This window comes from Triturus cristatus, chromosome 7 (genome assembly GCF_964204655.1).
Source record: "Triturus cristatus chromosome 7, aTriCri1.1, whole genome shotgun sequence".
NCBI classification, from domain to species: domain Eukaryota; kingdom Metazoa; phylum Chordata; class Amphibia; order Caudata; family Salamandridae; genus Triturus; species Triturus cristatus.
The window spans coordinates 324,648,362-324,675,242 of record NC_140590.1 but is presented as its reverse complement, the minus strand read 5'-3'; the positions used below and the strand labels follow the sequence as shown (position 1 = coordinate 324,675,242).

The window sequence follows — 26,881 nt, the reverse complement described above, 5'->3', positions numbered from 1 at the left end:
TTGCTAGGCACTTGGTAAAGACCCTGGGTGCTGTTGTTACTCCGAAGGGGAGAACTTTGAACTGATAGTGATGCCCCTGAATAGTGAACCTGAGATATTTCCTGTGTGAAGGGTGTATGGGTATGTGGAAATACGCATCTTTTAGGTCCAGTGTGGCTAGGAAATCTCCCTGACTGAGTAGCGGTAGAACCTGCTGTAGGGTGAGCATATGGAAATGCTCTGAGAGAATGTAGTGGTTGAGGGGTCTCAGGTCTAGTATAGGTCTGAGCGAACCGTCCTTTTTTGGGATTAAGAAGTACAGAGAGTACACCCCTGTCCCCTGTTGGTTGACGGGCACGACCTCTATTGCACCTTTTTGCAGCATACTTAGCACTTCCTGCTGTAATAATGCCAAGTGCTCTACGGACATAGGACGGTGCTTTGGCGGTATGTTGGGTGGAGTGGACGTTAATTCGAGACAGTAACCGTGCTGGATAATGTCCCTGACCCACCTGTCTGTGGTGATGGTTTTCCAGACTGACAGGAACTGTTGTAGTCTCCCCCCAACAGGTGTTATGTGGTCGGGGGGCAGGGAGAGGGCGTCACTGTTTGTTTTTGGGGGAGGACCTGGTGTTGCCGTACCCACGTCCTCTGCCTTTGGTGCTGGATCCACGATATCCACCTCTGGTGGTTTTATCATAGTTACTTTGTGTGCCCCCTTTATTGTACTGCTGCTGTGAGCCCTGACCTCTAGCTGCTCCTCTATTCCCGGGGCGACGAAAGGAGCCACTACGAAACTGCTGCGTTTGGAGAGCCCCCATTGATTTTGCAGTGTCAGTGTCTTTCTTAATTTTTTCGAGGGTAGTGTCAACTTCAGGGCCAAATAAATAGTCCGGGTTGACCGGTTGATTTAAGATATTGTTCTGAATCTCAGGCTTGAAGCCTGAGATTCTCAACCATGCGTGCCTCCTCAACATGACGCTTGTGTTGATTGCCCTGGCCGCAGTGTCGGCTGCATCCAGTGCGCATTTGATGGATGCATTGGTAAGGAGTTGTCCCTCTCTGATAAGGAGCTCCGCTGCCTCTTTATATTCATCTGGCAAATGTTGTAGCAGTGATTCTAGTGTGTCGTAGTGGGACCTATCATAACGTGCCAGGAGTGCACGTGTGTTGGCAATGCGCCAGATGTTTGCCGCTTGCGCTGCAATCCGTTTGCCTGATGTCTCCAGCACTTTGGACTCCTTGTCTGGGGGAGGAGCATCACCCGTTGTTTGTGAGTGGGCTCTTTTGCGAGCATTAGCAACAACCATGGAGTCTAAAGGTAACTGACCCCTAATGTACATAGGGTCTCCGGGTGCAGGCTTGTATTTCTTTTCGATTCTGGGGTTCAGCACCCGTGCCCTGGTTGTTAATTTAAAAATGTCTTTTGCAGGTTTTAGAACTCCTTTTAACATGGGCAGAGTTTTGACAGTTTTTTCAGAGGAGGCGAAAGTGTCCACTAAGAAGTCTTCCTCTACAGTGTCAGAATGGAGTTCCACTCCATGATTGGCAGCAGCCCGTTCTATGAGGGCATTAAAGGCAGCAGTGTCCTCTGTGGGAGATGTCTTTATGTTATAAAGCTGCGTGTCAGGAGTATCTGGTGCGGTACCCTGGTCGGTGGGGTCATCCCATGCCTGATCTGGGTCTTGCAAGTGATCATCAGGATCGATATCCCCAGGGTAGGTGGTATCATCCCCTACATAGTCCTCTCCTGCGTCTGTCTCTGAATGCGTAGGAGAAAAGGACGGTGGATCCTGATGGAAGGGTACTAAGTGTTCATGAAGCACTGGTTCTGATCCTGCCGGCAATTTGTGTTTGAGAGGAATTTTGTAGGAGTCCAATCCCCTCTCTGGCGTGATTTTCCGCTTGCGGAGCATCAACCTACCAGTGTCGGCGTCGATAAAGTGTGCCCGTGAAGGCTCGATATCGGTTTGTCCAGTGGATGGGGACTGTGTTTGGCAGACACGTGTCCGAATCTCGAACATTTTCGGCGCCGTGGGTGGCGGCAATCCAAACGTGATGTTCGCCGGCGCCGAGGGTGATTTTGCGCTCTTGTGCGTTTCGGGGCCCGACGTAGAGTGGAGGGTTGCCCGGTCCCTGATGCGTTGCAACGATTCTGAGACCTGTTGAACGGTGAACGCAGATGGCGCCTTGGAACCGATCGGCACCTTAGAGGTAGGCGTCGAAGCGGCATCCGACTTTTTTGCAGTCTTTGGGTCGTCGATCCGAAGGGAGGTATCGACGCTCGTCGGAGTCTATGACTTGGCAGGCGCCGCCGTCTTCGACGTCGATGCAGACGGGTTGGCCACCTTGACTTTGGTGGTTTGGGCCGTAATCTTCGGTGCCAGAGGCCGAGGTGCTGTGTGGGGGCCGAGGGCCTTCTTCTTCGGCTCGGCGCCCCGATCCGCTGCGGTGAGCTCGGCACCGAAATCTCTTTTGGCGCGGTTGGAGCCGATGACCTTTGTCGGCGTCGAAGGAGTGGAGGACTTCGAGCCGATCGCAACCATTTTCACTTTCGGTTTCGATGGAACCGGTGCAATGGACGGTTTCGGTTTCGCTGAAGGGAAGCCAGTCGTCTTCGATAGTAATGGCTCCTGTGAAATGTTCGAGGCCGGGCCTGGAGGCGGGGCCGAAGAACCGTGAGATTGGTCTTGGGTAAGGCCCGTAGGCGATCCCTCGACCTGAGCCTTATGACGACTAAGTTCTGCGGCCTCCGTATCGACGGCTATCTTCCTCGGCCCCAAGGGCCTCATCGTAGTCTCCTACCTCTTCGACGACTTCTTCTCCCTGAAAGATCACCTCGTCGTCGTCTTCCGATCGGGAGTCGTGTTCGGAAGCGGGGCTGGAGTCTACGTCTTCCACGCTCTCGGCGTCTTCGTCCTCGGTGCTAAAGATGTTGGCCGGGGCAGGCACCGATTGCTGCGCCTCCAATCTCGCTGCCCGTCGATTCCGGAGAGTCTTCTTCGATCGGAACCGGGCGCAGGCCATACATTTCGACTCATCGTGATCCGGTGAGAGATAATTGTTGCATACCGGGTGGACGCCGAGGTGTGGGTATTTCGCGTGGCATAAAGGACATCTCTTGAAGGGAGTCCTCGATTCCATCGTTGATCGAAGTTCGATGTTCGGACCAAGCGGATCCGAAAAGCTTGAAGAAGGTGCTAAAGCACTAAAGAAACTGGTCGATACCGAACGGGAACAGTACCGACGAGAACTAAAGGCCTTTTGGCCTTAAACTAAATTTTCCTAACTTGAGCTAAGATAAGCACATCCGAACCCAATGGCGGAAAAAAACAATCTAAGGATGGAGAGGATGCCCATGCGCACTGTAGTCCAGGGGAGGAGCCACCTATCTCGTGATACTTCGAAGACTCTTCCAGGACAACAATGTGCAATCATCCGGACCCAACACTAGGCGGCGATCTATGTACAGATATGAATTCAGCAGCCCACATGCCTCGAACCTTTTGCATACTTTTCCTCTTCTGTATGCCACTATGGCCGCAAGGTGCACTTTAAGGCTGGAAAAGTTGATGTTGTCCAAGAAGTAAGATATATAATCACTGTTTCTGGTCTACTGATTGAATTAGTGTTGTTGTTAGCGGTGCACTATGTGGTATATCGCTTCCATTTACCTGTATAGCATTTTCTTGTTGACTGTTTTCTTGCTTCTTTTAGAATTTCCATGGTTCTTAGCGGTAGATTGAAATGCCCAAGTTCTATGTATTCAGGAGCCAGGCTGCTAGTTGTAGGGTGAAACATCTTTCCCTGTTGCATTGTCAACAGGTCTTTTTTTGCTTTGATCCAGATCATTTCTCCTTTGGATAGTTCTAGTAGAGTTAAGTACCATGTTTGCCTTGGCCAATGAGGAGCAATGAGAATCATGTTTGTTCCTGGTTCCTTTGCTTTTTGAAGCACATTTTCAATGTTATTAGTGGAAAAGCGTAAACAAATGTCTGAGACCAATTGAGTGAAAGCGCATTTCCCTTTGACAGGTGGTGTGAAAACCTAGAGGCAAAGCATCAGCATTTCTTGTTAAGCATTGTTGCAAACAGGTCCAACACTGGTGTTCCCCATATGTTTAATAGATACTGTACAGTTGTCTGTTTCAACTCCCATTCATGGGAACAGTTGTTTTGTCTACTCAATTGGTCTGCTGTGATGTTGTCTATCCCTGGTAGATGTACTCTCTGTAGATTGATTTTTTTAGGGTATTGCCCAATTCCAGATTTCCTGTACAAGTTTGCTCAGGGGAAAGGACTTTGTTCCACCCTGTTAGTTCAGGTAGAACATCGTATTGTATTAAGAGGGTTTTCCCCTGAATATGTTTCTGGAATGCCTTTAAAGTGCCAGAAAAAGTGTTTATTTCCGAAAAACTGATGTGCTTCCTGGAGTCCTGTTCGCTTCACTGACTATTAACTTTCAGCTAGTTGAGATGTGCCCCCCAACCGTTGAGGGATGCATCCGTGGTGACTGTCACAGATGGAGTTGGGTCCCTGAAAGGTCTGCCCTGTGCTATGTTGGATGCCCACCATTGTATCTCTGCTTGCACACTTTGTGTAACAACCACTAGATCCTCCCAACTTCCTGTGGCTTGTGACCAGCTGTTGGTTAGCCATTCTTGGAATGGGTGCATGTGTAGGCGAGCGTGAGGGATGAGTGGGATATATGATGCCATCATGCCCATTAGTTTCATTACTTTCTTCACTGTCAGAGACTGTCCCCTTTGGTAGAGGGCTGTTTCATGATGGATAGCTTGTATCCTGGCTTGTGTGGGCTAAGCCTTGGCGTTTGCTGTGTTCAGTCTTGCTCCCAGGAAGGTTTTTTTCTTTTTCTGGTGTTGTAGATGTTTTTATGTGGTTTATTGAGAAACCCAGGATTTGTAGCGTTTGAATTCTTTTTTTTAAACATGATTGTGGCACCTTAATAGCCAATCGTCTAGGTAGGGGCAGACGTGGGTTTTCTCTGTTCTCAGGTGTGCTGCCACTGTCAGAACTGTGAGAGGCATCCCCCGTTAGGAGTGCAATGATCGGAGGGAAGTGAAGGGAAGTCACTGCTTGGTGGTAGGGGAGCTGCGGGTGTTGTTACCACAGCCTCTTCCCTTATTGTTTTTACCCCTGTATCCTCCAGGAAAATATCATCTGGAGGAGGTAGTTTGATTGGGACTTTTATATGATGAAGAGGGATATTCTGAGCCAGTGGTTTTGGAGCCAGCCCTGTAAAAGGAGCGACGAAAGCGCCTCTAGGGGGAAGACAATTGCAAGGCCACCATGGCCTTGGCGGTTCCAGTATCCTTTTTCATCTTTTCTAAAGATGTATCTTTTGTGGGCCCAAAAAGATGTTCTTGGTGAAAGGGCTGATTATGAATAGCAGACTGCACTTCCTGTTTGAATCCAGAGAGTCGGAGCCAAGCGTGCCAGCGTAACAAAACGCTGGTGTTAATAGCAAGAGAGGCAGTGTCGACTGCATCAAGCACACATTTGATGGACGTATTAGTTAGTAGTTTTCCCTTCTGTATAAGGTTATTAGCTTTGTCTTTAAATTAGTCAAGAAGATGTTGCATTAGCTTTTCAAGCGCATCATAGTGAGCTCTGTCATATCTGGCCAACAAAGCTTGGGCATTGGCAATCCGCCAATGATTTTCAGCTTGTGACACAATGCGTTTTCCTGATGCATCTAGGAGTTTGGATTCCTTATCAGGAGGAGGGGTGTCGCCTGTGCTTTGTGAGCTTGCTCTCTTGCGTGCATTAGACACTACAAGTGAATCTAGAGCAGAGGTCATCAAACGTTTTTGCTCTGAGCCCCCCCCCCCCCCCCCCCAAGGAAAATATTTTGAAGTCGGGCCCCCCTCCAAAACTTCATGGCAAGACTTGGGCGAGCGGAAGTGGTAAAGATGAGCAAAGCTGAGTGTGGGGCTCATGATTTGTGAAGCTGAGGGTGTGACAGTGACCAAGGTGCCTGCTACCTGAAAGAAATGTAATTGGGTGCAATTGGTTAATCACCAAATTTAAGGCCTGCTTGAGACCCAGTGTAAGCCTTAATTGATGGAGTCACTGGAAGTTTCATGATGACAAGTGACATAAGGGTGTTGAATTCTGGAAAGTATAATTTTAATGGATACCTTTAGAAATGCTTGCACTGGGTACAGTCTGATTACCTATTACTAAAGACATACTTTGAAAGCCCTTGTTTTATCATAAACACTAATCCCAGAGCCACTGGAATTGTACGATTCTGTGGCTTGTTTCACATAATTATGGATCTTCCACATTTGCCACATAAACCATCACCTGGTGCTTAAGCTGCAGATTTTAGAAAAAAATATTTCTAGCTCAAAAGGATCAAAAGTTACTAAAATGTGGCACCGTGTTCCCACACACTGGAAGGCCCTTCACGAAGGTTAACTGGCCACCTTTCACCTGCTTATTTCTGTATTTGGTAAACTGGTACTAATGAGGTAAAATATTTGCCCAAATAGTATTATGTATAAAAAGTACAAAATAATGAAGTAATAGTGTCAGAAAATATGCCGCATTATGTGCATTTCCTTCTTGCATAGTTTTGTTAACACAGCTGCATAATTTGGTGCTCCCCTATCACATAATTCCTGTGGCTCGGACTAAACCATTCTGCAGCACCCTATCTTATACTGTGTATACAGTTTTAAAATAATGATTTACATATTCACATTCACAGTGCTGTATGTTGAAGGATGGGACCTGTAACACTATATATGCACATACATTCCCTTTTCCCCACTGCGCTCACCAGGATTCAATTCTGACTGTTTGACCTCACACAGACCTCTGCAATGATTGCATTAACAAATTGAGGTCTCATAAATATTGATTATTTTTCATTTCCGATGCGTGTTATTTTATCTGCAGTTACTAGAAAGTGAAAAAACAGAACAAAATAGTTAAAGAAATGTTGTTCTTTTTAATCATGTCTTTGACCCTGCCTTGCTCTTCAGCTGCTGTTTGTAAATGAAGACAGCTTGGAAACGCAGTAAATTAACAAATTCGTGCTTCCAGGCTACTTTCATTTACAACTTCTTACTGAGGCCTTCGGGCCCCCCTGAAAACACTGCCACGGCCCCCCCAGGGGGGCGCGCCCCACAGTTTGAAGACCTCTGATCTAGAGGGACTTGCCCCTAATGTACACTGGGTCATTGGAAGCTGGCTTGTATTGTTGGTCTATTCCGCTGTTAAGAATCCTGGCTCTAACGGGGTCCTTAAAAACTTCTGGTGCATGTTTTAACATGCCTTTTAACATAAGAAGTGTGTGTATGGACTTTTGTGTGGGTGTAAATGTTTCCAGTAAAAAAGTCTTCCTCTAAAGGGTCAGAGTGTAACTGTACTCCGTGGTACTGAGCAGCTCTAATGAGTTGCGCAAACCCAATATTGTCATCTGGTGGGGAGGACAGGTACGGGTCATTGTATGGGTCGGGATCTGTGTTGTAATCATCCCAAGGATCTGGATTGTGTGGAATGGTATCTGCGTCATCATCTTTATCTGCATCTCCATTCCCACCCACATCACTATAGTCATTGTCATCATCCTGTGGTTGAGGTAAAAATGTATGTTGTGGGGAGTGTGCTGAAGAAATTAACAGATTAGGATCAGCTGGAGAAGGAGAGGGAGGTGGAGTAGTATCTCTTCGCTTCATGGGTATTTCATGGTCTTCTGAAGTGTCCAATATTCTCTTTTTAGGAGGCTTGGCGACAACTTTGCCAGTCTCGGGGTCAATGTAAAGTGTCTTTGTTTTGGATCCGAAAAATCTGTTGTAAGTTGTTGTACGGGTACAATGTCCTTTGTCGGTGCCGAAGAGTTAGGGTCAGAATGATCGGCCCGTGTTTCCGAAGCTTTCTGTGGTGTCTTGGGCTCTCTAGCTTTCGGCATGGGGGTTTGTGGCTCCGAGTCTTTGTTCGGCTCCAAAGACTTTTTCAGCTCCAAAGACTTTTTCGGCTCTAAATGTTTGTCCTTAGTTTGTTTCGATGCAGAGGGCTTCAGCCCCGACAAAGAAGGGCGTGGTACCTCCTTGGTTTCAAACTTAGGTGCCGAAGGTTATTTTTCGACACCGGAATGGGGTTGGCTCGATCCCGAGCCGGAAGGCTTTTCTTTTTGTTTCATCGCCGGGCCCGAGGACGGGGCGTCTGAAGTGTGTTGTCGGGGTCGACCTGAGCCCGAGGGCGAAGGGGTTACCGGAGCCTTGGGTTTGGTGGGGAGAGGATTTACGGTACTCACGGACCGCCGAGCCGGGGTGACTGCCTGGTCTTCGGCGTCGGAGTCGTCGGCTTCGGAGACAGAGAACTCTCCTTCATCAGCTTGTTGTTTCGGCTGGATATTGGGATCTGCTCCGAAGATGTCCGGAATCGAGCTGCTTCCGCAAAACATTTCCTGATGTCGAGCCCAACGGTCACGGATGGTTTTTTTCGACCTGAAAGATGAACAGGCCTCGCAGTTCTGGTCTTCGTGCTCTGGGGAGAGGCAGAGGTTACAAACCTCGAGTAAGTCCGTGTGTGGGAACTTAGCACCACACTCGGGGCATTTTTTGAACAGAGTCCTTTCCATTGACTGCTGGCGTGGTCGGCATAGATGGGCCCAACAGCCTGCATTGAAGATAGAGGTCGAGGATTTTATAGATTTCGAAGATGCACGTCGAAAAGGAAAACGTGATCGAGACAATACAGTCAAGTGGAGAGGGCTTGTGTGTCGAAAGGGGTTCGAGAACGACACCGACTCGCAGCAAATCACATCCGAACCCGATGGCAGAAGAAAACAATCTGGAGATGGAGGCGTCGCCTACCTCGTGACTACAAAGATTTCTTCCAAGACAAAAACAAAGTGCAAACATCCAAGCCCAACACCAGATGGCGATCTATGCACAAGTATATGATCTACAGCTCATATGCCTCGAACATAAAGTTTACCTAGAGTCCAGCTTTGTAATCCTTTTGGTAATAAATACGAGGGCACTTTCGAACTCCTAAGTTTCCAATGTTAAGGATTAACCTGCACCAGAATCCTTTAGCAGTCTGCAGATTAACCTCAACACAACATTATGAGGCAAACTTGTTCTCGCTGAGGCGTCGAAGGAAGAGTCCACAGGGTTCCTCGTTGCCAGTGTGACAAAGCGATCAACATATGCTAAAGTAGGTAATTGAAATGAGTCAGAGCACAACAAAATGCATCTCACCATACAAAATAGTCTTCTTTCTTTCTAGAACTTAATCTAGTTATACATGATTGCATTTGGAATGGCTGGTAGAAAATGGCCCTCCAAGGAGATTCTTTTGGTATGTAATGCTTTTCCCACACAAGTGCTTGCCCGATGGCTCTCTAGGTTTGCTTCGGGAACGTCTTTATTTGTAGCATACTTTGTCTGTTAGCTTAAATCCTTAGAGATCAACCAATTCAAGCATGTCAGAATCCCTGCTGTTATGCTCCATAAGGCTCTACAGTGCATGGCTATGATCAAAGAGGTCAATATATGGTGTATAATGCCACAATCTTATCAAGAAAGGCATTTTGAGTTATCCGGGGGACTGAAGAATGGATACTCAATTTTATGAAAACCTTGCACAGTTTGTAGTTCGGTGGGTGAAGGCCACAGTTCTGCCTCCAGAGTAGGATGCCTTACACTTTCTTTTAATTATCGTCAGGATAAATTTAAGTGATCCACTGTTGTGGAGATTGGAAAATAATGCCATGCTTTGTGCTGCTTTCTATCCTCTTTGTTGTCTCAGAGATACAGCTTTAACGTTTTAGTAGTGTGGCAGATGGCTCAAGAGAAAACATTTTTTAATGGCATTCCTGTCATTAGGATACTTTTTTCCCCACTGGAGTTAGCAAGCCGTAATCTTAGTTTTTGAAATGCTTATTTTCATATCATTCTCTTCACAGTAGGTCTTTGTTAACTTCACTAACATTAAAGGTGGTTGCAGGAGGACTGAATCTTCCACAGAGTAAAAGTGTGAATTCCATCTTAACGTGGAGGGCAGCTTTAACCAGTTACTCTACTATACTATTTAAATATACTAAGATGACTAGGGTAGCCAACAGCTACCCTGGGTTCACTGCTGAAGTTGTCTAAGACCACCAATGGTGTCATACCACACTTAAACAGAGTTCTTTCAACACCTGCATTAGATGAGGATTCATGTTCAGGTTCTCTGACTTCTCCCATATCCTCTACCTGTTTAGTAGGCCAAGAAGTCTAAAAAGGCAGCCTTTAAAAGGAGGGACTTTTTAATGAGTTGTATATTTTTACATCAGATGTTGTAAAGTGAAAACAGTGCCCTCCTTTGAAAGACACTTGTGAAAACCTCTCAGGAATAGGGGGGAGAGGGGCAGCTGAGCTTCTTCGATCCACTTCTGGAAAGGTTGGAGGGTTGTTTTGTACAGATCCTTTCTACACCAGAAAGGATAATCAGATTGTAAGGTGTAGAACAATGAACTGGGACGTTCTTTACAGAGACAGTATGACAACGTTTCTCCAAGAGGTCAGAAAAACTAGTGTGGTTGAGCACAGTGTATATACTTTGTGTGAAGCACAGAAGCCTTCAGCACTAAAAGAGCTTAAAGCATTCATTAAGAACTAGGATGGACCTGGATTTATTTCATATATAAATTATGATTTGGGGGAGAAAGAACCATTTGATCAATTATTGCACTTAGAAAACATCTGTTTATATGGCATATTTAAGTAATTAATGTAACCCATGAGGACCACATTTTGGGAATAATAATACACCAGCTTGACAGAAAGTAGGCCACTTCTCTAGGGTCCAGTAGAGTAAAGAAATGGTTCTTTCTGTGTAAAGCGGACATGCAAATATATTGTATGTTCATTGATACTTAACAGTGGGCTTGAAACTTAGTGGGCAAACATCTGATCCACAATTGCTATGCTGAAATGATCATCTCTTTTTGAGTTACCCATACAAAATTATATCTATTCAATTTGTCTTTCTTAGGAGAGTCATAAGCTCTCAGCTGTGAGTCAGAGTCAAAGACTGCCAGCAGTAGTAGACAATATCTGTATATATTCAACTTTGGTTCGCATACCCTAAAGGTAACAGATTGTAACTACCAAGGTAAGACATCATTCATTCTTGAGCCCTCACACTAGATCAATGCCTGAAGAAAATCCAGAAACTGAGGAATCGCTGGGAAGTTCAACGTTCACTGCAATGTATCCCTACAACCTTCTTCATGTCAAACAAAGTCCTGGCCGCCCACTGTAACATTTTCAATTGGACTTTTTTTCAGTAAAATAACTTTTATAGCACACCGCCCCTACGATAAACTTCCAACATAGCCCTAAAAATCATAGTCTACCAGGCCTGATATTTTATTTTTTAACAGAAAAACCTATTAAAACAGCTGCAGGTCTGGAAAATCCAGCAAACCTTTGTTTATAGCCATCACAAGTTTTTTCTACGAGAATTGTGGTTGCTCTGCATTTTGCCGACAAAAATGACAGTGGGGAGCCTGTGTTACAAGCAGTGGGACAGTACAGAGAATCAAAATGGGAAGCGGGGTGGAGAGAGAAGTTTCTCCGCAAAACCAAGGTTAAACTGAGATTAAAAAGTCTCCAAAGGGTCTCACTTTGTAGGGGATTGCATATAATTAACTATAAGATGACTACTTATGCAACTTGTATAATGCACTATTACTGAATAATGAGGCAGCATTGGACCAGGATCTATGCCAATCATCACATCTGAATAATGAGAGTGCTTGATAATTGAAATCAAGTTTGGGTTTTAACTGTTCAGGTCGGTTGGAGGTTGTGTGTTTTGAGGCAATTGATCTTTATATATACTTCTGTAAAGGCTTGGTTTAATGATTTAGAATATGCATTTACAGGTGGATTATTGAGGTTATCTACACTATTGCTTGTTGTATGTGACTGACATTAAGGATTGTTTGCACCTGTAAAATGTGCCATATTACTGGATTTGGTATGTTCCACAGTTGTGCTTATATCTTCTGATGTATAGAACAAGGAATACAGCAGTAGGCGGGCAATTTGTCTTGCAATACTTTCAAGAAAACAGAATCACCAGCTACACTTGCCCAATGCACTGGGTAAGCCTTCACTAAATACATTGTAGAGGACTTGTGGAATGGGACAGCCCTACCTCTTGCCTCTCAGTAAGGGATTCATGTAAAAGTTCCACAACACTGTTAGAGGGGGACTTATTTAATGCCTGAACTGCTGTCAAACACCTCATCCCAAACCTATGATGCTGTATGGAAGCTAATAGGTAAAAACAATTGGCCTGAAAAACAGACCTTGGCTGGATCTAAAGTGTGAAAAAAAAAAACTGCAAAGGAGCCTCAAGTATCAACATCAGTAGATAGGTGTTGGGATTCTCAATGTCCTATGTTGATTTATCAAACGTAGACATCTGTTACCTTTGAAACTATCCAATCTCCAGAACTGCGCATGGTCAGGGCTATGTGTTTTAGCTATGGGTCTCGTCAAACCAGACATCAACATTTTGATTTTCCTCTAGTTGTAAAGCAAAAAAAAGCCACAAGAGAATAATAAGCGTATTCTGACGGATTGTAAGCTATGCAACTCATGTGAGTGAAAAAATGGCTGGTGGCCATGAAAATTTCAACTTCCTGCTAACTTACTCTAATGATGTGACTCCTCTCACTAGAAAATTCCATTGTTGGTAGACAATCTTCTATAGCAAAATTTCAGACATTTAAAAAAGTAACTAACTTGACAGATGTCATCCAAAAAACCTCCCAAACGTTTTGAATATTTCAGCTGCATCTCCAGCAGTACATACAGTATGGCTACTTAAAAGTGCACTCAGCCTGGCAGGTGGCTATCAGATGAATGGCACAGGTGGTCCGAACACCACAAGCTTGGGTTTGAGACATGGCTGAATGGACATTGGCAGAGGCGAGACGCAAGCGGCTGGTCCAATCCAAGCAGATGACAACTGCTTGGATTGGGCCAGGATATTGCAAATCAGGGTTGACTAAGTAGGACACTAGAGCACAAGGTCGATGGACCCATGCACTTGGGTGGGTGGAACAGACGTGACAGATGGTGACCTTCTGCCCCAACCCCCTCTCCACCCCCAAAAAATCGGAGATCGACCCACAATACTCCAAGCTGTGGAGATTAAACTTTTGAAAGTCTTGCCGTTAAGTGCCAATTAGAAGTGTCTCTCGATGTGAGCATAGTCAACGCTAAGCTGCTGCCACTCACCTCAAAGAAGCAGAAATAGCAATATAGGAGCAAGGCAATCTCTACTAGCCAAGGCAGACCTGGATGCTGCAGAAAAACAATCTATGTTTCATTTCCCCTTTCTTGGACCTGAGGCAGACCGCTTTCCTATCCCTCAGCCTGTACATCTGAAAAATGCCACAATTTTTAACGAGGTTGTGTGTGGAAGACAAAATTCCAAAAAAAGAGCATTTGCCCAAAACGAAATGCATAATAACTTAAAGCAATAGGGAGGTGATACATCAAGGAAAGTAAGGAAAAAATGCTCGCTTACTCAATAAAAAAAACTTTAAAAAGGAAGATAAAATCATTGGAAATTGAAGATTGTAAATCTTCCTCATTCCCCCCAAAAGAAAATTGGTGTTAATATCCAAATACAGCTTTAAATAAAGCAGGATTGTGTTCAGACTTCTTACCGGAGCACGAAAAAACACAAACGTCCTGGCAGAATGCTAACCATGATGGATAGTGCTGTCTAACAAAGTTATCATTGATCAGGATTCTTGCTGTTGTGTTTTACATTAGAACCACTTCCTTCTTTTCTTTTACAACAAGTACACCGTTTTGTAGGTGGTGTTTTCAGCCAAATGTACTTTTTGACTTGCAGCTTTTTAAAGTAAAATAAAAGATAGCTCATGTTGGCTAGCGAGGCATGGTTTCTGTATACTTAGTTGATGCAAAAAATGAATATTAAAAAATAAAAAATAAACTGTTCGGGATTCTCTCATATGCACAACAGAAAATTCCATTTGTGAAGAACTTACGTTACTTAGCTCTTTCACCTCAGAGTCCTGACTGGTAGACTTTGCTACCCTAGGTGAGTCAAGAGCATAAACGTTTTCATCCAACTGTACTAATGATAGCCCTAGCATATCAAAGTAAACAGTTTCCACACAGGATTCTGGTCACTGCACAAATAATGCAGGTCTATTATCTGAAATATTGAAATTACTACTTCCACTACCCAAAGTAATGCAGCAGTAAATAGCCCAAGGAGTTTTTTCTAGCTCTATTTCAGAGGTCTTTAGGCAGAGAAAGTATTTGCAGCAAGAATGTGTAAAGAGCAAAGGCCCGATAATCAAGCAACCATTAATTTTTTTCAATGCCTGCAAACACTCACTTGTTGCCCCGTTCTGTTTGCTGGCATTCTGCTGGGCACTGGGTGGTCGTGGCTGAGAAGTGTTCGTGTTGGAAGGTGGCGGCGCAACAGCCTGTGCGTACGGGGTGGGAGTGCCTGGCGTATGCCCAGACACAGGGTTCTTACTGCTGCTACTGCTGCTGCTACTGCTGCTTCCACTGCTATTAGACACTGCACCATTACTGTTTGAACCAGGCCCATTCCCAAGTGAAGATGACGTGCTGGAGCTGCTTCCTGTCTGGTAGCAGGGCGTCACAGCTGGAGACTGTGGATGATGGTTATGTAGCCCTTTGGAACCGTTCTTTGCAGGTGACTGCAAAAGAGTAAGCATACATTTCAACTGATAAGCATAAAAGGATGTAAACTTTTAAACATATTTCTAACCAACATTATTGCTACACAAAGAATAGTAGAATTTCCTTGCGAAAATCTTTACTTCTACTTCCATCTTGTAGAACAGTCAATGCATCAAAAGCACAGTTATAAGACTGCCCAAATGACATAGCTTAACAGAACCTCCAAAGTACCACTGACATGAAGACTCCGTGCACACAATAGACCCTTATATCAATTTTTCAGCAAGCTGATCTGTATACCTGTGAGAAAGTGCCCTCTTTCTGCATGGTTGCCCCCACTTTCTGCTGAATTGCTGATGTGCTTAGACTGAGTGTGCACTGGGCTCCTGCTTATCAGGTACCCAGGGCCTATGTTCTTTCCCTAAAACTGCACTGAAGAATAAACACAATTGGCATCTCTGGCCACAGGTCAGTCCCAGGTACCCACGGCACAGTGAGCAGAGAAGGCCTCTAAGGGCTGCAGCACTTATTTTGCCACACAATACCACTACACTCTCACACTGCCTTTGCAAGCCGTGTGTTTTGGTGCAGAACAAAGTGAAGAGTCGACATGGCACACATCTGTGCGCCATGCCTACAACCCACGGCCCTGGCATAGGTAAGTCACCCCTCAAGCTGGGTGCACTATACCAGTGGTGAGGGTACAGGTGCATGAGCCCTGTACCCCTACAGTGTCTAAGTCTATTCTTAGACATTGTAAGTGCAGTGCTACCATTAAGAGTATATGGTGTTGAGAGTTTGTCATTACGAACTCCACAGCACCATAATGGCTACACTGAAAAGTTTGGTATCAAACTTCTCAGCACATTAAACCCACACTGATGCCAGTGTGGGATTAAATGAAAAATGCACACAAGGGCATCTTAGAGATGCCCCCTGAAAACTAACCTATCACTAGTATCCAGGCTGAGTGTCTGCTTTCAGCTGCCACCACCAGACATGTTTCTGTATCCCTGGGTCGAGAGCCTGCGGCTCTCCTGGGCCTGAATCAATGCACATCCTGGGACAAGGAGCCAAGCCTCCTCCCCCAGGATAGGAAGGGTTCACGAAGGAGAAGCTTCAAAGGCTTGCCGCCTTTGTGAGCTTCCCCAGGACACTTGCTGCTTTCAGCAACTGGTCCCCACTGGTTCTGACCCCCTTGCCCCCCTTGGGCGGGAGACTCGGCAGGAAATACAAGTGAGAAGAGGTGTGCCCACCTCTGCCAACTCCACCCGTCAGGTGGGGGAGGCGAGGTGAAGCACAACTCTCAGTCCACTCCATCTTGAAGATGGGGGGGGGGGGGGAGGGGGGGGGGAGGGGGGGGGCGGGGGACTCAGCCAACCAGGGCCAGGCACATGCCCCCCTCCCACTAGAGGGTGGCATAATAGGGTGCACCCACCCCAGGGAAGGGACCCATTGGTCCCTGCCTTTTACCTACCTGTAACGCCTCTAAATCTATTATTTAGAGGCACCCCTGAACCTTGCTTCCTCAGACAAGAAGAAGGACCGAACAGCTGTGCAGCAGTTAAAAAGAGGAAGACGTCCACTGACTTGGCCCCAGCCCTACCGGCCTGTCTCCCCTCGAACCTGCTACTGCGAAATCCCAGTGTGTTCTGCAGCCAGCAACCTCGAAAACCCCTTCAACCACTAAGACTGTCTCCCGTTAACACCGGATTTGTTCATCTGCAACCTCTGGCTCCGTCAGGACACGCGGCTCCGCCCCACTCTGTACCCGTCGTACAAGACCTGAGCTCGAATGGGCAAACACCACGAGGAGGTCCCCATCGGCGATCCTGACCCGAGATCCGGCTACCCCGACCTGTCTCAAACCTCCAGCCGACGCCTGCAGCCTAAATCCAGAAGTTCCCCCCCTCAACTGCCACCAGGAGCTGGTAAGGAGATCCGACCCTAAAAGGCACCCCTGATCACGACAACCCCCCGGCCTTGGGTGGCCAAACCAAAGGATAACATCGATTGTTTTTCTAGGAAAAGTTTCTAAGTGTGGAGTTTGAAAACTTAAAGAAATTCTTTAAAATTTTACTATTTAACAAAAACGATTTTACTTACAGGAGTTGTCCCAGAGTAGTATCCAAGTATACTACTCTGTGGTAGAAAAGTAATCTCAACAGTAACTTACCTGTAATCTTACTGAAAATCCTATACAAAGTATATGTACTGTATTTACAAAGCATTGCATTTCTCAGAAACAATACTGCCAAAACAAAGTGCATTTACAATTGCAATCCAAACTGTGTTACAAACTGTATATTTACTGCAAAGTAGTTATCATTTACCTGTGCCAGGCTTGCTTGGTTATAGGAAATAAAATTACTAAAAGAATATTTTTATACAAAAACAATTGGTCTGAAGTTCAGTCTTTGAGTGTGTGAATTCATTTGCTGACTGTGTACAACAAATGCTTAACACTGTCCTCTGATAAAGCCTTACTGCTCGACCACACTACCAGAAAAATAGAGTGAGGTGCTATCCAACTTTACCTCTGCCTACCTTTGGCGTCCAACTGGACTCTGTGCATGCTATACCTCACTTTGGTATAGTATATAGAGCCAGTTATCTACAATACCAAACAACGTATTTTGCCATTTTAGACAGACCAGAAGTTAACACTTCTCACTGGGCTTTACTATCTGTAAATACAATGCTAACTGCTAGCCTTCGTGCGAGGAGTGCCTCTTTTTGCATGGTTATCTGGCACTTTTTGCCTGGTTTTGATGTGGTTTCCATTGTAATGCACAGACTCCCTGCCATCCAGGTCCATCGTGCTAGTGCTTCTTCCCTAAAAACAAATTCCCGGGCGTGGCTTGGCCGGCTGCAAGATGGCCACACTCTAAGTGAGCTCAACAATCCGGCAAAATCCTGCAGGCATCCGCATCTTAACTGCATACCAACGCTGATGGCTGACTCCGCTTCATGAGAGGCGCTGAAATAACGTGCTGCAGGCTCCCGGTGGGGTTCTACGGAGGAGGTCTGGCGTCTGCGCTCGTTGCTGGGCCGGCACTCCGGTGCCCGCGAGGGTGTGTCTTTCCTGCTGTGGGCCGTGGTGGCCTCCTGGCATCTGTGGGGACGATCGCCGGTACGGTGAGTGGTATCGCCTCTGGGGCTTAGCTGGCGGGGTAGGGGGCCTGCGGGCTGTTCCGCTCGGCCTGGGTGCCGCGGCTTAGGCTTCATCAAAGCCGCTTCCTGCGGCTGCCGCGTGCACCCAGGCTCGGTGACGCGAGCAGTGGGCCCCCCGCGGCTCCCCGCTGGCGCCGCTTCAGTTTGGTGGGCTGCCCCTTCCTTTATTGGATCCCTCTTTGCTCCGTCGGGCAGGAGCTGCATATCTTCGTTGTGTGCCTGACTCTTCTGTTCGACCGCCACCCCTGGCCCCCGGCTCGACCATCAGGAGACGCATTGCAGGGATTGGATCCCTGTTGGCTGGGGCTCCTGGTGGCCCTCCTCTGCCGGTCCAGGGCCTCTGGTTGCTCTCCCACTTCGCGGCCTGGCTGTTCACTGCATCGCACTTTCCCGGGGGGTTCCCTCTCCGGACTGCGGCGGCCCCGGTGTGGGGGTCTGGTTTGGGGCTTGTCCATCTCACACCTTCTGTTGCGGGCAGACAGCGTGCCTCCAGCGTCTTTTGTCGCCGACCGCCCCTCGCAAGCCTTACCTTTACCAGCTGTGTTCATCATCATGGGGAAATCTGACCCAAAACAGCCCATGATTGCGTTCGAGCTTCAAAGGTCTTCCCGCCAGGACGGTGCTGGCTCTGATGGTACAGACTCTGCCGCCACCATGGAAGTTCCCCCAATCGGGACGACGACCTTAAAGCCATAATGCTCGATGTCAAGTCGACCGTAACTGGGATGGCGACCCAGCTGGACCAACGCTCAGCTCGCCTGGACTCAGTAAAGGCCTGTGTTGACTCTCACGATAATCGTCTACTCCATGTAGAGTCCAGGGTGTCGGACGCCGAGGACGCCGCCACTCAGGACCGTCAGAAACTCCTTCAGATGGAAAAGATCTTGGCGGTCATTCGGGAGAGGAATGAGCATTTGGAGGCCCGCTCCCGCCGGAGCAACCTCTGCATCACGGGTCTTCCGGAGTCCACCAACATCTCTCGGATGGAGGACTTTGTTGAACAATTGATCAAGGAGCTCTTAGGCGATGTCCTCTCCCCGGTGTTCATTGTGGAGCGGGCGCATCGTTCCCTTGGTCCACGCCCTGGTCCTGGGCTGCCCAAGCGTCCCATCATTGCTAAAATCTTGAACTACCGGGATCGGGACGCCATCCTCCGGGCGGCACGGGACAAGGGTGCCATCACTCATCAGGGCAACGCACTTACATTCTTCCCGGACTACACCCTCGCTGTCCAGGCGGCCCGGCGAGAATTCCTTCCTGCCAAATGCCCCATTCAGAAGAATGATGTCTCGTATTCCCTGGCTTACCCGGCGAAACGGAGGGTCCGTCAGGGTGCCAAAACACTTGTCTTTCTGGATCCCAAGGAGGCCCTGGCATTCGCCAAAAAACTCAAAGGGGCCCGCTCTTCCCCTCTCAAGGCTCAGCCTGACAGCGTGGATCGTCTTAGTGACAGTGACTGATTTGTTTGGTACTGGAGTTTCCATAATTCTTGTTCAGTAGGATGCCCATCACTACCTAAGCTTGGCCACCCTGCTTCTTTGCAGGGCTGTACGCCTAGCCCAGCCATGCTCTCACGGGATGATTCCCTATTCTACAGTTTTTTCCTTTCCCAGTTGTGGGTTTCTGGGGTAGGGGGGTGGGGTCTCAGCCTAATTGGGGGGTTGGAGTGGGTGCGGGGTTGGAGGGGTTGCTTTGTCTGGGGGGGTTGGGTGTTTTGTTGGGGTCTTCTGCCCTTCAATTGGGGATGTGGCCGTTTTATGCTACTGTATGCTTGTTGTATTTTGTTATGACATGCCATGCTTGTGACACTGCATTGTGCTGCAGGCCACTTTTGGTCTCAAGTCCACTGTTTGCCATGGTCCATGAACACACTGCTCCTTTTGTCTTTCCCTCCGTTGGCTTTCTGCATGGGCCTGGATTAGGATCGCTGGGCGCCGCCCCTGCTTACCAGTGCGTGATACATCTCTGCTCCCTATCTGCCTGGCTAATCCCTTTGGGTTCTCACCGAACTGTCCCGCTAGTGGATGTCCCTGTTGGCTCCTATGAGCGGCGCTCCCCACCTGTGCTGCGTTGCGTTACACTTTGGGCCCCCATCTCATGACTAACATATGTTGGACCTGGAATGTCCGTGGCCTGAATGATCATCGTAAGGCCAGACTGGTCCACTCGCATTTGCAGCGACATAGGGTGGACATATGCCTTTTACAGGGACGCACCTGATGCCCGGCTCGCTCTCCAGACTAGGGGAGCGCCATTGGGGAGAATCGCACTCATCTACTTACTCATCATATGCTAGGGGGGTCTATATTCTGATTCGCTAGGGTCTTCCCTGGCGTACTACTAATGTAGTTATTGATCCGGAGGGCCGGTATGTAATACTCCATAGCTCTCTATTGGCCCAGCCTGTGACGATCGCTGCAGTCTACGGGCCCAACTCGGACGACCCAGACTTTTTTAATCATGTATGGCATCTCATATCTGTTTGTGGCCCAGCGGCTGTCGTTTGGGGAGGGGACTTTAACGTCACCCTATCAGTGGCAGTTGATCGGTCTGGTTCCCCCCGAATCCCACCCGCGTGCTGCCGCGGCCCTTACCTCTTTTGTGTCCGATAACTCTCTTCAGGATGCTTGGCGCCATCTTCGGCCTGATGCTCGGGAGGGTACCTGTGTCAACAGTGCTAGGGGATGCTGGTCTCGCATAGATTTTTGGCTGACTTCCCGGGACGTCCTGCTTTGGTTCGCTGACGCCATGCACATGGCGCGTACCTTCTCTGACCACGCGCCGGTTCAGATTCGCCTTAGCCTTCCTCACTTTCCGCCACACGCATTCACCTGGCATCTTCCCCCTAATGCCCTTCAGGATTCTGGTTTCTGTGCGGACATTCAAACGGCTATTACTAATTATTTTGAGTTAAACACGGGCTCCGTGGACTCGACCTACGTACTCTGGGAAGGTTTCAAGACCGTTATTCGTGGTGAATGCATTTCCAAACAGGCTGGTGTCCTCCGTTCCATCCGCACCACTTTGGCCAAGCTCAAGATGGAAATCAAGGATTTGGACGCCGCCCAGGCTGCCCACCCCAGTCCTGTTACGCTGGCTCTACTCCGCCAAAAATACACAGAATTTTCTGAGGAAGCCGGTCGCGAACTCTCCTTTCTGGGCAGGGAAGGCCGCGCTCGCCGCTTCGGTGAGGGCGACTGCCCGGGGCGCACCTTAGCTAATCTCCTTTGTTCCCCGCGTGCGGCTTACTGTATTACGGCCCTCAGTGACGGGGGTCCGGCTAGGACTACCTCCCCGGAGGAGATCAAGTCCCGTTTCATTGACTTTTACACTCAGCTATACTCTGCTGGTTCCCCCCCGACGTGGGACGCCTTTGATCAATATTTTGAGTCTATTGCGCTGGTCTGGCTTGCGGACTATCATCGGGAGTTTTTGGACATACCATTCTCTAAGGAAGAAATTCTCGCTGCCATCAGGGGCCTGCCCGGCGATAAGGCTCCTGGTCTGGATGGCATGCCAGCCTCATTCTATAAAATGTATGCAGATCTCCTAGTACCACACTTGGCGGCTATGTATAAGGAATCCTTTGATAATGGACTTTTCCCTCAGTCTCTCAGAGAGGCTATGATAACTCTGCTTCTTAAACCTGACAAGCCTGCGGATCGTCGTGATTCCTACCGCCCCCTCTCTTTAATAAACACTGACAACAAAATTTTTGCCAAACTGATGCCCCTCATCGCCCTCCCAGATCAATCTGGTTTCATTCCGGGTAGAGCCACCTCGCATAACCTTAGTACAATCTTTTCAGTTTTGCATCAAATCAATCCCAATCTCCCCGCGGGGGCTGCCCTGCTGGACGCCACAAAAGCGCTTGATACGCTTGAGTGGCCTTTTCTTTTTTACCTCCTACCACGCATGGGCTTCAGTGAAATGTCTATTCGCAAGATCAGGCTTCTGTACACCAACCCCTCAGCACGTCTCCGTATTAATGGCCAGATTTCCGACCCCATCAACATTGGTCGTGGCACCCGACAGGGTTGCCCACTATCGCCCATGCTTTCCGCCATTGCAATGGAAGCTCTGGCGGCCAGGCTTCGGCAGCACCATATGCACAGGGGAATAGGTTTTTCGGCCCGCTCCCTTCTTGTCTCCATGTATGCGGATGATGTTAACTTATATGTCCGTCATCCTCAGGAAAACCTCAGCCCCCAGGTTCGGGAAGTCATTTGCTTCGGTGGACTTTCGGGTATTCAGGTAAACTGGAGCAAATCGGTGCTGTTTCCCTTAACCGATGCCACCACGCCGTTCACACCGGACTTCCCGTTTGTGTGGGCCTCTGGCCCCACACGCTATCTCGGTGTCTGGTTGAGAAGGGACCTGGATGTACTGTGGAGATCTAACTTCGGTTGTGCAGTTGACTGGTTGGTATCCAAGATTCCGACTTGGAGACGGCTTCCGCTTTCCCTGACTGGCCGGATCGCCATCGCCAAGATGGTGGTCTTGCCAAAATTTCTCTACCTATTTCTGAACGTTCCTATGCCTCTCACCACTCATTTCTTTAGCAAAATACGTTCCTTAATTATCTCACTCGTCTGGGCAGGAAAGTAACCACGAGTTGCATACGATATCCTCACGCTCCCCATGTCTGCTGGAGGTATGGGCGCTCTTGATTTTAAGATTTATGCCTTGTGCGCCCAGGCTAGTTTCCTGCACTTCTGGATCCATCCTACCCCTTATCAACTTCATGTGGCCGTGGAGACTGATATAGCGTCCCCCTGGCCTTTGTCCACGGCGTTCGCACCGGCGGTGCGCCCGTGGGCGGAGGTTGACACGGTCGAGACATTGCGCTGGGCCTGGTCCAGCCTTCGCCGGCTTTCCAATCTTCCCCTACTCTCTGCAAATGCGATGCTACTTGTTAACCACCCTGATTTCCCCCCCCCCCTCCAGCCTCCCGGCATGGCCAGACATGCGTCGCGTCTGGGTTTGCGGACGGTGGCGGACCTCTATCCAGGGAACACTTTTACTCACTTTGACTCCTCGGGCCCATTGGATACGTTTCTATTCTACCAGCTGCGTGCTATTTGTCGGAAACTACACTCCACTTTTCCTCATGCCGCACCCACTATGCCAGCCCTTGATTTCATATTCACATCCTCTTGTCCACATAAACTGGTCACCAAACTCTATGCTTTTACTCTAGAGTCCACCTCTAATTCGACAGACCGCGCGCGTGGGGCGTGGATCTCGGTACGGTTATAACACAGACCGACTGGCTATACTGCTGCAACCAGACGAAGAAGCTATCACCTAATTACCGACTTCGTCTGATCCATTTTAAGTATTTACACACCAGCTCAGCTCCATAACCTTGGGCTCATTCCAAACGACACTTGTGTGCATTGCGCTGCCCCTGCGGCGGACTTCGCAAATTTAGCATGGTTATGCCCTAAGGTCTCCAACTTCTGGCAGGGGGTGTGCTCCACCATCTCGGACATTGCTAGCACTACAGTGCATCCCGACGCTTCCCTTTGCCTTCTTAGTTTTGTTAAATTCTGTCCAGACGCTTCTCAGCGCCTGATAGCGATGCTGCTGGTCCTAGCCAGGCGTAGGGTGGCTATGTGTTGGGGCTGCAGGCCTGCTACTTAGGTTGAGAGCTGGCTGGAGGATGCTTCTCGGTGTCAGACTCTGCTAACGGAGTTCTGCGACTTACTACCTGCCAAGTCCCGACCCATTGACATTGGGGCACCCTGGTAACCTACCTTCACTCCCGTACCCCTCCCAGCGATGCTGCCTCTCCCCGCCGGCCTTGTGCCCACGGCAGCTGCTGGTGTTGACGGATGACTGCCCCTCCTTCCTATTAGCCCTCCCCGGTCCCGTGGCGCTTCCAACCCATGCCATTGCGATTGTATGATCTCCATGTGGCTAGGGAACTCTGTGCAGAGATTTAGCGTTTTCAGCCTCAACATGTTAATGTTTCTTGCAGGGTGCAGGCGACTTGTCTCTGTATATTTTGACTTGGTCTTTACTGTGAAAATTTGAGCGGCTCTGTAGCACAATATAATGTGTTTGACTTGAACTTCCTCAATAAAGGTTTTGGAAAAATAAAAAAAAATAAAAAATCCCAATTGGTACTTCCACCATCTGTAAGTCCCTAGTAAATAGCACCCTGGGTACCTAGGGCCTGGGAGCTAGAGAGGGTTCCTTGGGAAACCCCTCACTGGGACTATGCCACTGCCCTTGCAGCTTGCATGCCCTTGTGGCTTGGCCAAGAGCGGAGGTAAACCCCTCGTTTCAGAATTATCCATCTTGGGTTGAAGAATAAGGACCAATAGAAATAAGGATATGCTCCTCTTCCCAAAGGGAGGGGGCACCTAAAGGGTGTAGTCACCCTAGGGAACAGTAGCCATTAGCTACTGCCCCCCAGCCTCAGTAACACCCTTAAAGGGCTTCCCAGAAACATGTTCAAATTATCCAGTGACGTCACCCCAGCGATCCTAACCTGGGATCCAATTTCGGACGACCTCTCCTGAAATTCCCCACAATGCCTGCAGCCTCATCTTGGAGGGTCCCCCAACTAGATCGGTGAGAGAAACCAGACACCGAAAGACATCCCAGCACCCGCAGTCCCCATTTTTTGGGGTGCCAAACCTACTGTGCCCCAGCAGCCCCCCACTATCCAACTTTCTCTCCAGCCGTTGGATTGGGACAGTGGTGGCCGGCAATGGTCTTGCTCCCAGGAGCCACTGTGTTGGACTTGGACCAAGTCCCAAGCAGGACGTCTGTAAGAGCCTCATTTAAAGGGAGAACTGGATCTGATGGGGACACTCCCATTAGAAGCACTTCCATCAAGACATTAGTGTTGACTGCCACGAGGGCAGATGCCCTCCGCAACCCCCACTGCAAAATAGCTCCACTCCCTTCCTCATAGCCACGATAGGGCAAGAAAGCATGCCAGTATCTGGAGAAGTATCCAGTCCACTGGCGTCGCCCAGCTCCTCAACCCAGACCAGTTATTCCTAAGGTTAGTATTCTTCCATATCCAGCGACCCCTCCCAATCCTGTAAGTATAGGGCTCAGGCATCAACCCGGAAGGCATGGCTCCAGTTGGCACTGAAGCTGGCGTCTGATGACACCCCACCGGCTCCTTGTCGAGGGATGAGAAGGGGGATGGCGCCACCGGGAGTGTCCCGTAGGGGAAGTTCGAGGTGGTACGACAGGCGCTGATCCAAATCCATCTGTGGATCCTTGAGGAATGACTGGCACCAGAGCTGCCGGCGTGAATCCAGTAGGGGCCACTCCTGAACCCTCAGAGGCAAAGTCACGCCGGAGGGAACGGGCCACCCAAAGATGAGGCGTATGGACTCAAAATTCTCTCAATTGGGTGGGGGTTCCTCCGGCTTCCAGAAACTTGGGGACGCACACAGCTAACCCCGATTCTGGCCCAACTGCTGAGCCAAGTCTCAAGTGGCGACGCTCCCATGTCTGATAAGCCGATGGATGAGGTAAAGTCAAAGAACGCTTCACCGACTTTTTGTGGGACTTGCCCGAATAGCTAAACTACTTTGAATGCGACGACACCCTCTAGCTCCACGACCAGTCCTGTGACCTTTCTCATGACTGGGACCATGATCATCGCACGTTGTGCCGCCATAACCTTGAGGGATCAGTACCTCAAAGCCTACGAGTGCATGAGACAGCAATCAGGGCAGGCCTTCGGGTCATAGCCCTGCTCGAGACAGCAGATGCATACAAAGCGCGAATCAGTCACCGTCATTTGTCAGTGACAGGCGCCGCAGGGCTTGATGCCGGCCTTATTGGAGGACATCCCTGCCACACCAGGACGTAAACTTCAAAACCACCAAGGGGCGCTAGGTGGCGCACATCCAAGATGGCAGCACATCTGTGAGGCTCGGGAAGATTGGTGACTTTATCCTCTAATTATCCTTAAATTTACCGCCAAAACAGCGCTATGCCACTGCCTATATGCCCCTTGTACCTTCCGGAGCACCTGTGAGAAAATTCGCGGCAATCCTGGCCTCAGAAACCATCTCACACGACCTCCCGGACCCCGACGATCTGCAGGAGTAATGTGCCAGAGGACCTGAATGGCTGCCACTACCACTCGAGCCTTGGGGATTCCACGTGGTTGGAGGCCCCGACTTTATAAAGCCCGCTCCCCACCCAATTCTGCACGTAAGCATCGACTCCCCGCAGCTCCCACCTCAATCGGGGCTGCCGCTGTGCTAAGCAGGAAGTCACCGCTACACGCGAGGGGATATGGGGTGAACTGCCCGGAATCCAGAGGACTACTCTCTAATGGTGAGAGCGCGCCATTACTTACTCTTCTTCCCCAGTCTCCTGGACTGCCGCACGCGCTGGCCTAGACACTCGCCCTGGGGCGGCTGCTGCCCGCTGTGCCTTCCCGAAACCCCAGTGAACTGGCGCGGCTCTCCTGCCCCAGAAGCCATTTCAGACGACCACCCGAACCACGAAGGGCTGCGGGGGGTGGTGCGCCGGGGGACCTGACCGGCTAATACAGTCACTTGAGCCCAGGGGCTCACGAGGTTGTGGGCCCTGCCTGTAACAGGTCTGCTATCCACCCAATCCCGCATGTAAGGATCATCTCCCCACTACACTCACCTCAACCGGAGAGGCCGTTGTGGCAGCTGGGACCTTCAACACTGCACGCAAGGGGAGGCGCAGTGGGCTGGCCGGAACCTGGAAAGTTGCTCTCGACTGGTGAGGGCGCGCCATTACTCTCTCTCCCTCAGACCGCTGCTCCGTCAATGAGGTATTACCTGCCCATGCTTGGTCACTCGACTGATGGAGATCGCCGCTTGCTGTGCTGTCCCGAGTGGCCCCTATTGTCAGATAGACTGTGCATCACTGCAGGGGAAAGTACACACTATAATCATCACCCCAACATACTACAACGGTGATGGCGCCATTTTGACAGAACGAACAGTCGCTGCACTGCTGTATGGTCACTGCTGCCTT

The 26,881-nt window shown here is 48.9% G+C and overlaps 1 protein-coding gene across 7 annotated transcripts in view; it reads right to left on the bottom strand.

Moving 5' to 3' along the window:
* Window positions 1–26,881, bottom strand: part of CNOT3 (CCR4-NOT transcription complex subunit 3) — a 1,079,590-nt gene that overhangs the window by 324,645 nt on the left and 728,064 nt on the right. For all 7 annotated transcript variants that reach the window (XM_085616418.1, XM_085616421.1, XM_085616419.1 and 4 more), the window contains one exon: window positions 14,397–14,727. In XM_085616418.1, coding sequence (XP_085472544.1) covers window positions 14,397–14,727 — 331 coding nt within the window. The remainder of the gene's footprint in view (window positions 1–14,396; window positions 14,728–26,881) is intronic.